The sequence below is a fragment of the Xiphophorus maculatus genome, chromosome 18 (genome assembly GCF_002775205.1).
Source record: "Xiphophorus maculatus strain JP 163 A chromosome 18, X_maculatus-5.0-male, whole genome shotgun sequence".
Lineage (NCBI taxonomy): Eukaryota > Metazoa > Chordata > Actinopteri > Cyprinodontiformes > Poeciliidae > Xiphophorus > Xiphophorus maculatus.
Genome location: NC_036460.1, coordinates 4861752 through 4874135, shown reverse-complemented (window position 1 = coordinate 4874135; position 12384 = coordinate 4861752). Strand labels below are relative to the sequence as shown.

At 37.4% G+C, this 12384-nt stretch overlaps 1 protein-coding gene across 2 annotated transcripts in view; it reads right to left on the bottom strand.

Moving 5' to 3' along the window:
- Window positions 1-5875, bottom strand: part of actn4 (actinin alpha 4) — a 63386-nt gene extending 57511 nt beyond the window's left edge. For both annotated transcript variants that reach the window (XM_023350823.1, XM_005811973.3), the window contains exon 1: window positions 5753-5875. In XM_023350823.1, coding sequence (XP_023206591.1) covers window positions 5753-5875 — 123 coding nt within the window. The remainder of the gene's footprint in view (window positions 1-5752) is intronic.
- Window positions 5876-12384: the final 6509 nt, after the last annotated feature.

The following is a 12384-nucleotide window of genomic DNA, read 5'->3' as shown; positions in this document are numbered from 1 at the left end:
GCTTGTAAACGAGAAGCAGGAGAAACTTACTGGGATTTTTCATCCCAGTAACAAACACTCAGAAACTCATCTGACATTTTGTTTGAGCACAAACTAAAAAACTTAACCAAATTTCTCTTCTACAGCTGAGCATAACCGTCATACTGTTGATGAATATTCAGAAAATCACCTCCAATTCTGCCGACTCCACTTTTACCATTTTCTAAAAGATTTAGCAACTAAACTGCAAAAGATAAACAGGTGTAGAGAAAATAACTTGGTTACATTACAAAAAACAAAATCTCACCAAGTGGTTTTGTCCAGTTTCCTGTGAAAATATTTTAATACACTTAAAATATGAAAATTAACTTATAATAACTTTCCACCAAGACAGAGGAGCTTGTTTCAGTCAATAATTCCTTAATGTTGATGAAAAAGTTCTTGCTATACTGGCAGATTATTTTACTCATGGAAAAAATGTCTCATTAGTGAGTTGAACCAACCGTCTCAGAGACAGTTTCTACCCGATAGCAATAACAAAACTAAATGCAATCAAAAACAACCATTAATCATCATAAATGATGTATGTGAGAATGTGGCTGTTCTTATTTTATTTTTTTTTTTGCCAGTTTGTTGATTCTTGCGTTGTGTGAATTGTGAGACAGTTATTTTTTGTTTTTGGACATGTGCACCGACTGATGGCACCCTTTAAATTTCGTTGTCCTTGTGACACTGACAATAAAGATTTATCTTATCTTGATCTGCCAGTGAAACCAGCACTTTAAAACTTTTTAAGAATAATCGACTTAAATCAAGCTGCGACATCTTGATGAAAAGTTTTTTTTTAGTTTGACCTTATTTTAGGTATAAAACTGTATTTGCAGTAGAAACTCAACCAAAATACTTGGTAAAATTTGGTGCTTTTGCAGTAACAGTCTTTGCAATTTAAATATGTTGACTGAAATAAAGCAGGAAAAAAGTTGAAACATGAATTTAACAGTTTTACTTCCTCTAACATTTGAGCAGAGAAGAAGTTGGACCTTATGTTCACAGCCTGTTGCTTAATGCACAGGAAGTAGATCTGGAGGTGTGTGAACATGCAGTCGCTTCCATGCAGTTAAAGATGATCCATGCATCGCTGCTTCACCTTCAGGATTACACAGCAAAGGTGTGCAGCTCACACTTTAAAAGCTTTCTCCTCTTTCTGCCACGCCCAATCTGTTGCATCATTGCTCACTATTAATTCGCATGGAGGCGACCTCACCGGCCGGGTCCGTTTGGAAGCGCCGCTCGTCCCGAACCAAACGGGGAAAGCTTGCCACAGTGGGCGGCAAAAAGAACAAACAAACATTGTGTCTTGCTGCCCACCTTGTAAACAATGCATCAAAAATGAGAGCGCGGCACAGAGGAGAGGAGGGGGAGGCAGGAAGCTGCTTCAGCTAACAGGATGGAGCCGCTCGCCTTTCCAGAGCTCCCAGTTACGGCTGGAGAACCTGAAGTTTGGGATCCTGGAGCTCCAAAACTCTGGAGCTCCATGAAATATGAAGCACTGGTGTTGGAACCAACGCTTCATTAATATTAAGGAATTATTTACCAAAACAAACTCCAATATGTTGCTGAAAAGTTACTTGCAAGTGAGTAAATTTGAAATGAGACAAAACTAAGATATTTGCACAAGTAATTAGACCAAAAATACTTTGTGATATTTTGTATTTTTGCAGTGTGTTCAGGTTTGCATGCACAAAGAGCCTCATTTTTAATAAAATCCAGAGTGTTTAGCAGCAGGAAGTGTAGATGATGGACCCGGTAGCGCTGGACCAGAAACGACTCAAGGTCATCAGAAAGTACAAGACAACATTTAGAAACATTTCTATCTCCCAGCGTTGGTAACAAATGTTTACAAAGCGCAAACAGAGGTCAGAACATTGTTAGCTTATCTCTTCTCTCACTGGGGATCATAATCTGTCACTTTTTAATTCATTCACAGACGGTGGAGTCAGATTTAAAGACATTCTCTGAGATAACGTAGTAACCGTTGGATTATTTTCTGCAGATTTTCAGAAACTTTCCTGCAAATTCCTTTTTTTTTTTTCTTGCTCTATATGCAAATAATGTTTTATTCAAGATCGTCTTTGGGAAATCGGTGCCTCATTCAGCTGGGTTTCTGTGTCTCTCTCCTGATGGAGCAGACTATGAGACACAGACAGTTCACACTTTACTGAGACATTTTGCACTGACTGGTCGTGATTTAGTCGCCTAAAACACTCAGGATTGGCCAGACGAAGTAAAACACTGAAACAAGGGAGAATATTCTCCAGACTGATGATTTTCTTCCATTTCACAGTGAACGTTTATCAAATTACAGTAAGGCAGAAACGATTAATCGTTTCAATCATGATTAATCGATAATTGAAATAACCACCAGCTGATTTAGTAATCGATTAATCATTAACTGGAGTATACAGACTCACAAAAAGACAATTTGCTGATGAAACACAGAGCTGCAATCAAGTTTGTAAATGTTCTAAAAATTAATCTTCTACTAAGCATCTTCTGCTTTACAATTATTAAATCGATTAATCAAAAAGATGAACACTTTATTGACGTGAGGTCCAGCAGAAAAGGCTGAGCTGTTCACATGTCGATGTCAGAAGGATTTTTTAACTGCAGATACATCGTTTGCTAGAAACAATAAAATGTTTACTTAAGGAATACTGCGTTGGCATTTTAGGCAAAAAAATGTTTGTCTTATTTAAAAATTATTTTATTAATTTGCTTTTTTGTGCATTTCTAGTTTCTAAAAAAATGTTTTAAATGAAAAATCTGCAGAATGTACCACTTTTTCTATCCGATTAATCATCAGAATAAACGATTAATCGATTACTAAAATAATGGTTAGTTGCGGCCCTGAATTATTAGGACATTTTTAAACAACTGGAGCTGTAATTCGAGCCTCCTTCATGGGAATCACTAGGAGCCCAACCGTCAGAATCAGGACCAGCGTGCGGAAAATCCGGCGGTGGCATCGCACCGTAATATGACATGTTTCAGCTTGTGGCGGCTCTTCGAGCAGCGATGGCAGGGGAGAGGAACAAAAAAAAACAAAAACGGCTTAATGACATGTTTGTCAGGAGGGGGAGCTTCGCCTGTAATAAAGTGCAGCTAAGTGGACCCGGCTGGGCTCGGTTCTGCAGCTCCAGGCTGCTGGGAAACGTTGCTCAGGGAAACCTGAAAGTTGACAACTTGAGTTTGACCTTTTTGTGCAGGAAACAAAAAAACCACAATCATGTTCACCTTGTTTCTCAGTATTCACACACCCTTCCCACAGCCAAATTCAAGAACTTTGAGTATTTTCAGCGAGAGGTGTGATGGAAAAATATTTTTTCCACGACAGAAGGTTTCAAACTTTTCCAAGAAGACCATCAATAAGTCACTGAGCCATTAGGAATAGTAAATATTATTCACATTCAAACAGTCCAAACAAATTATGCTAAGGTAAATGACCTTCCTGCTCAAATTAAATCCTAAAATTCAATATGGAAAGAAAGTTGCAAAATACAAAAAAAAAAAAAAAAAAAAATAGACAAAAACTAACATGTTCATGTTTTCTGGCTTTTAGCAAATAGAAATAATTTTGGTGATTCTAACCGACCTAAAAGAAAAGTTTAATCTGATTTGACTTCAGACAGAAAGAAAAAAACCCCCATCTGTGTCTTTTTATTTGACGTATGAAAATATCTGGTTTCAACTGTAAATATTTTACAAATTTAAGCCTTTATTTAAACATTAGATTGCACTTTACTACAAAGCTGTGCAGTCTGAACATCAAGCACCTTCCAAACCTTGAAAACACCTGATGGAAATTCAAGCACCTGTATGAACCCTGAGACTTTCCCTCCTTTTCCCCGAGCGTTAAACCCTGCGAGGAATTTGCTCTCTTGGTTTGAACCGCAAGCCTTGCTCTGTTAATCATTTCTAAGGTGAGTTTTTTCTTTCTGAGGACTAAATGAGTCTGTGCACAAACAACGCCCACCCAGTCCAGCACAGGACGGGAATGCGTGGCAGCTAAAGTTAAAAAAAACGCACGTGAAGATGCTTGGCATGCCGTCACACCACCAAAAAGGCATGCAGCCTATTTAAACAATGCATTGGGAACACTCCCTTCTGAACAGTAGAGTAAAACAAAAAAGTTTTAATGACTTTAAGGTATGGGAACACGGAGGGAAAACCAGCTCAGATATGGTTCAATGTTCCTTCATTCTTCTGTCGTTGGAATGAAATGAGCAGTTAAACCAGAAGTCGCCATGTCAGAAAACATGACTTTACGCCCAGCAGCCACAGCAGCTCTGCTTCAGAAGAAAAACATTTCAGCCCAGTTTTAGATCCCAAAGTCCCCAAATCCCAGCAGCTTTACAGGTAGTCTGCGCCTCAATGGAGGGCTGTTTCACACCTTATTGAAGAATGTGGGCCGATTAAATCCACCTCAGTTCGAAATCAGACAACCGCTCAACCCACTGGCTGCAGGACAATTTGCTCGTTAAGAAGTCATTAAACTCAGTTTGTGAGCTGTGAAACTTTTCATTCTGTTCTGATTCAATCTACTGGAATCGTCCAGTCAATGCTTTAGGTTTTGTGGGTTTGGTACTGGAACTGATCCAAAATGGTCTAGATTACCAACAAACATTCAAATATGGCTGCATCTAATAATTTTACTAGTAACAGATTATTCTTGACAACTGACTAAAAGAATTGGCACAATATTAGAAATGCATTGAAAGATCCAAATAAACCAATAATTTAATTTCTTTTTAATAAAATAAGCATTTTATTGGCAAAACCATAGCATTTCTTTAGTGAACACCTGATTATTTGTATCAAAGGATGCATCTGCAGCTAAAAATATGCTATAAATAATAATTGAACAGCAAAAGGAGACTTTTTTACATAATTTGGACCAAGTGAAAACTAAAGGAGTTATGGGTTGACAGACAAATGTTTCTTTTTTTTAATCTTATTTGAAAAATGTATAATTGTTTTGCAGTTTTTGTTGCTTACTTTCTGCAGTCTTTCAGTAAAAGGCCTTTGTAGAGTCTGTGTAGCCAGTCTATAATTAACTCAGTCGTTTGAATCATTCTTTAGAAGGAATGTCTCACAGATTAAAAAAAAAATGTTTGTTGTACACAATCTAAATGGGTCTAGCCTAGCACTTTTTGAAGTTTCAGCAATAAAAAGTTTTACGGATCAAAACTATGATTAAAAAAATCTACCATGAGTTGAAGCAGTGGTATGAAGCCAATTAAACGTTTAAAAACTGAGATTTACGTTTCATGAAGAGGATAAAACTTACATTTTTGGGTCTAAAATGGTCCAGATTGGTTTGACCAGATTAAAGTAATTCAGAATGAGAACTGGTGAAATGGTCCATTTGGCGGGTTCGGCTTGATTCCACCAACTGGTATCGGTCGGATCCTCCAGAAACTCGACGAACAGCAGATCCAGGCTGGAGCCAGCGGAACCGGCCGCCCTCCACACAAACCCCGCCTGATGTGCCATCATCAGGCCGAACAGCTCCGCACAATCTCGGCTTCGGTTTCTACCAACAATCCGGGTCAGTTTCCGCTCAGAGAGACGCAAAAAGAAGAGCAACGAAGATGGAAATTGGGTTTTCTAAAAGAGTGAAAGCTGGTTTAAATCTCACAGAACAAGGCTTTCACTTAGGCCCGTGTTCGGTCTCTGACCCCCACACGTCCATTTTCTTTCAGCTGGGCCTTACCTTCCGCTGCTGCTTCTCCCAGGCCGGGTCCAGCAGCAGGTCCCGGTCCCAGTCGTTCTCCTGCTCCATGTAGGTCTGCGCCCCGCCGGCAGACTGGTTGTTGGCGGCGTGATAATCTACCATGTCAGCACAGGAAACCTCAGTGCGCCGCGGAGAAACTGTCACAGGTTCGAAAAATAAAAAACAAAAACCCGGCGAATGGGGGGAGAGAAAAAGCCCAAATCAAAGAGGTGAGGGTGGGGAGGGATAACCGAGGAAACGGTCCGTGTTCGTCCAGCCGTGAGAGGCTCTTCAACGTAATCAGTCTCCGGTGTGTGCAGTCAGAAGATCCCGCTGCTGCTGCTGAGAAGAAAAGCTCTCAGTGAAACGGTGTGGCTGCTGGGAGGAGGAGGAGGAACCGGCCGCTCCTTCTGCCTCAACTTACTCCGCCATTACGGTTGGAGCACTTCCGGTTAGGCCCTTCAAAGTAAAGGTCAACCAGCCGCCACCGAAATCACCAAAGAAGAGTAGTTTGGAAAAAGAAAAAGAACTGGTTTAGAGCAACACTGTTCAAACTGCGGCTCGGGGGCCATCTGTGGCTCTCTGAAGGATTTTATGTGGCCCCTGACCTCAATGGAAGCATATGTGGTTGATGGAGATGGGCACTTCTTGTAGGGAAATTGTATTCAAAGTGAATTACAAAGCAGCTTGACTAATACGTTATCCTGATACTAACGGATATTTCACAAAGCCCAGTCAGGTTTAAGTCCAGAATATGGAATAATTGGCTTTTTTTTAAAAAATCTGTGACTTATATTTGTGATTTCTGTATTTTGTTCTTGTATTACTTATTCATATTTAGATACATTTTCTTATTTAGGCCTTCTTGTGCCTTTAGTAAAGGTAATGATGATGATCATGATTTTACACAAATTTTTAATATTTTCCTAAATTAAATTGATAATTGTATCATTTGTAATACAATATTAGAAAAACATTTAAATATGCAAATTAAGAAATTCTTTTTTAATAACCTTTTTTTTTGTCTGATGTAATAGTGTGCAGTTGATTATTTGTAGAAAAGAATGCTAGATCTGGACGGATTGATCCAAAAGACTGATAATATCAATAGAAAGTCAGCAATATTTTATCAACACTAAAATGATAAGATCAATACATTGGTTTTAAATGGCAATTATCAAAACACTTCGTTAACATATCTCACTGTGTACCAGTGAGGTGCGGACAGGGGAGGAATGGAAAAATAATGTATTAAGTAATTTATATTGCTTCACCTTGCAGTTTGCACTATAAAGTACCTATTTTTCATGTAGCTTAACAAATTCTGATTATTTTTTTCTTCAAAATCGCTGAATTTTCCCATCTTCCCATTCAAATACTCGGAAGCGCAGCCGGTGAGGCAGCAGCGAGCTGAGCCTCACCTGGGATTGATCAACCTCTGGCTAAAAGCACTGGCTGCCACTCGATGAGAGCATGCTCCTCCTGTCTGTAGGTCGCCAATAAAATGGCTAAAAAACCTTTAATGTATAACTGGTTTTCCATAATTTAGCTTATGTATATAATGTGCAGTGTTTTTTTTGTCACCAACTGTTTGTGCAACGTGCTTCGTGTGCTGAGCGATCAGAAACGGCAGAGAACAGATTCGAGGTGAGGCAGGCAGTTCTCTTGCCTCCTGGCAGGGGGCGCTCATGATCCCAGACATTGTGACTCCATAAATGCAGAGTAAGAGACAGTAACAGCGAGCTAGCCATGGAGCTAGCCATACAGTCAAGTGCAGCGATATATTTATAGTTCTCTCCTCTTACCACATCAATCACTTATTAATAATCGCAAAATAAACATTAAGCCTAAAACCATACCACTGCAACAGACTGAATGTTCTGCTCTTTGTGTGGTAAATATTTGTGGGGTTTTTTTGTGGCGTTGTTGTCAGTTGCTATGGCAACGAGTCTACGCGTAGCTGCGCTGATATAGAGAGTGAGAAAGACGTGGTTTTGAGTTGTACTTTAACGGTTTTCCACTTTGCTGTGGAGCCCAGCACGAAATTCATAATATCTACATGTCCAAGTTTGATTGAGTTAACGGAATTATTCTACGGCGGCTGCGCGACTATGGATGACATGTAGAAGAATCGTCTTTTTGACCTCCAGCTTTGTCCGCATGCGCGAAATTTCCTTATGTAAACAATAACATGCAGGGGGTCTATATTTGTAAATATGATTATGATTAAGTCAGTGCCTCACCAACTATGAACCTCACCGCACGCCACTACTGTGTACTAATCTTACTTTAGAAAGTTTGTGTTACATTTTTTGGAAAGTCGTCCAAGTCCAAAGCTTTTATTTTGAAGGAACCTTCGCATATTTTCTGTTGGTTTTATCTGTTAGCTTGACAGACCCGTTTTCTCCTGTATCTAATATGGACGGTCCAGCTCATGAATATGAATCTACTGTTTCAACGGGAGTTGCTCACCCAATAAAGCGTGAAATTTAAAAACAAGGTCACAAACTAAAAATATACGCACACATAAAAAATAATAGTAAAAAATACGTACTTAATGAAGAAATACAGAAATGTAATGACGGAAGATAATTTAGGTCAGTTATGCATGATTCATGTCACATCATCACTTGGAACATGATAGGCACATAAACTGAAACGTGGTAGGTAGATTTCAAAATAAAAGTACATCTTATTTTGTAGGATGTAAATTGTCTGCGTGTGAATTATTCAGTTGTAAACTTTGTAGACTTTCATGTTTTATGAATTTAAAGTATTTTTTACAAATGCTTGATGAATTTTTAAATTTAAGTAAAACTAGCCAATTCTGCAACGTTTATAAATATTAGCCTGGGACGTCGCCTGTAGATGCTAAACTCTTCTGAAACTTTATACAACACAGCTGGAAAGAAAGTCATGTTTTCAAAGTTGGAGATTTTTTTTTTGCTAAACAATTATTATTGATTCTACCGATGAAAAATAACAACGAAAATCAAATCCCAACTGTTTCCTTTTCACATACAAGCTAGCATTAGCGCTAGCTAAAATAAATACTTCTTTTTTTTTTTTTTACAATAATTAGTCAACAAAAGTATTTTTTTTTAACATAAGTGCATTCAAACCCTTGCTGACAAGCTTTTTAAATGTTTCAACTCACTTTTTGACTATTTATTTTGGTGGTATTCTCTAGGTTTTTGCAGGCCTGTACTTTGCAAGAACAGAGATAATTCCTCTTTGTCTCCAGGTGGCAAGGACATAGAAATGTTGTTTTTATCTAATGTTTAAAACTGATTTGAACAATTAATTGAACTTGATGCAATGATTGATAGCTAGCATCGGTTGGAATGTATGTGATTGAAGTGAAATTACTGTTTTTGTAAAACGCTTTGAGATGATGTGATGTGAATTGGTGCTATAGAAATAAGCTGTAGTGAATTTTTAAAAATTTAGCATCATTAGCTACTTCACTAGGATTTATGCCACAAGCTCAAGTATCAGCAAAAGAAATTGGCCTTATTAGCTACTACACCACAGTTGTGTTGTACAACTACATGCTACAAAAAGCTAATGTTAGCTTTCAGAACTAGGCAATACAAGAAACTAACATTAGCTTCTTAGTGCAACTGCTGTTAGCACCTTAGTGCAGTAAGCACATAATGTGGAAATTACAGCTCAGTGTAATTTAGTATATCACTGTTCTTCCTGTCAGCAGAAGCCAGCTTAGCATGCTAGTGACTAGCAAGCCTCACAGCATTAGTTATTTCCCAATTTGCAGAACACAAATAATTATTTATTATAGTAGAAGTGGCAGGAAAAATGTTTCATGTTCTTGTTTATTATCATGGTAAAGTGAAATTTGCATCCAATTGTTCAGCTAATTATTGGGGATACTTTTATTTAGCGTTACATCTTGATTTGCATTCAGTCAAATACACAGAAAATATATACTTTTAACAGAAAATCTGGTATTGTTCAAATTTTGCTGGTTAAGAAACTTTTTATTTCTAATTAAAATTTTAGATTTTTAATTTCTAATTAAAATTTTAGATTTTGATTAGTTGTTTCTGACTTTATTTACTAAATCCATAACATAAAACAGAAAAAAATAACTTTTAGTATGCAGTGTTCTGTTAAGACATATCGAACCAAACCACAGGTTTCCAGAAGCAAAGTGACCTGGGCTGCAGTTTCATTCATCGCTCCTGCCAGGAGGCGCCTTGCACCGATTGTATGGTGACTCTCCTGCCTGCAGGAGCAACCAGCAGAAGTAGGTCACACTGTCTTGGCAGATTAGTGTCACAATATCTGGTGGGGGATATGCACACTGTAATAGTAACATAAATCAACAGCTCTGTGATTGGTCAGCTCAGAAATACTCACAGCATGACATCATAATGTTTTCAGTTTCTAAAAGGTTGAATGAACGAGAAACTCCCAGATTTAGCTGCTGATGTTTCCACAGCAGGTTATGATGAACTTTGATCCAATAAAACAGTTTTATGTACAATAACCATATAGTTTTTCTGTTTTATGAACACCAAAGGAGATTTCAGGTGTTTTATGAACAACCACAAAAGAGATAAAATAATCACAGCTTAAAATACCAGAAAACTAATCATAATAAAAATTGCTAATGAAAATAAATATCCATCCATTTCTCCATCCATCCATTTCTGTTCACCCTTTGTCCCTAATGAGGTCGGGAGGGCTACGTTCTGGGCGAGAGGCGGGGTCACCCTGGACAGGTCGCCAGTCTGTCACAGGGCAAACCAGAGACAGACAGGACAAACAACCATGCACACACACACTCACACCTAGGGAGAATTTAGAGAGACCAATTAACCTGACAGTCATGTTTTTGGACTGTGGGAGGAAGCCGGAGTACCCGGAGAGAACCCATGCATGCACAGGGAGAACATGCAAACTCCATGCAGAATGACCCCAAGCCGGGAATCGAAGCCAGGACCTTCTTGCTGCAAGGAAACGGTGCTACCAACTGCGCCACTGTGCAGCCCTGAAAAAAATAAATATATATAATAAATAATATACAATACTTACAGTTTAAGAAAGAAAATAAAAAATACTGACTAATAAGATACCTAATAGATGCATAAGAAGATTACTGATAAAAATCTAATGTACACATAAACCAGATTAAGAAAAGGGAAGCAATAAAACTATAAAAATATTAATAAGAAGATAAATAATTATCAAAACATTAACTTCATTAACAACAATAGAATAGTAAATGAAACACAAAAAATACCTGCAACAATAATTTAATAAACTGAAAGCAAAAACAAATAAAAAGACAAAAGCATAATTAATAAATACTGGAAATAGAGATGAATATAGAAAAAAAAGTTATGTAAATTTATGAAAGAAAGAAAAAATCTATAAGTGAGAAAAATATCAATATAATATTAGAAGATTTCAGCAGCTCTTAAAATTTCCTCTCCAACATCTGGAACAAAACAAACTGAAGCAAAATTCACATTTACTGCGCAACAGACAATGTGGCGCCAGGAGAGACGAATCCTTGTGTTTTGGCTCCCCCTGCTGGCCCAGCGTGTACGACAGATAAAACAGTCGCTTTGGCGCATTTCTCTTATTTTCATTTTCGACATTTGCAAAACAGTAAGTGCATTTCTCAAAACAATGTGTACAAATAGCAAAAAAATATCTACAAAAGCCAATGTCTTGCTCAAAACACTTAAGTCATCTCAGGATTCACCTGGAAGCAATTTACCGAAACAGGACAGAAAAATGTTTAGAAATGTGCAACTATGGAGAGCCATTTGAGCCAAAATTAAATAAATAAATACACAAATAAATATGTATTAAAAGATAGAATAGATAAGTGTATAAATAAATATAAATAAGAATAAAGAAGCCAATTATTTATTTAATTTTGGCTCAAATGGCTCTCCATATACAACCAAAGCACAGCAACACACTGGGTCATGAGAAAGACAACATTAACCTGAGTGACATCACAAACAGAAGAACACATTCGGACGCAGATATTCCCCATCTGTAGACGTAGTTTTAAAAATCCTTACCTGTTTTTGGCTCCAATAACGATAATGGCGAATGCACTGCGCTTTGTGGGATCTAAATGATCCTGACTGAGATTTGTTTTAAGGAAAACTAGACGGAATAAGTATTTTTTAATATTTCTATACCAACAGTGCATGTTGTCAGCAAAAGAAAAAAAAGGTATTCTGTATGATTAGAACTTTTTAGGTATTCTTTAAGATGAAAATTACTTTTGTACTTAAGTACATTTCAAAACTGGTACTTTTTTTTACTGTACTTGAGTAAAACAGTCCAACGTGTACTTTTACTATTACTAGAATATTTTTTCATGCAAGTATTTGTACTTCAGAGAATGTGCTAATGATGCTAAATTTTTAGAAAATAAGTTTCGGGATATTTTCCAGTCTAAGTGGAAGATCTGGATTTTTTTTGTAGGAAAGTAATAGCCTTCATTCATGTGGGAAGAACAACCATATTTAATAAAAATAATAACTGTTTATATCTGCTTTAGTCGTTGCAGGTTGCTATATGTCTTAACTGGTAATATTGTAACAACACAAATGTATTGTACTAGAAATTCAGACCTGCAGTTA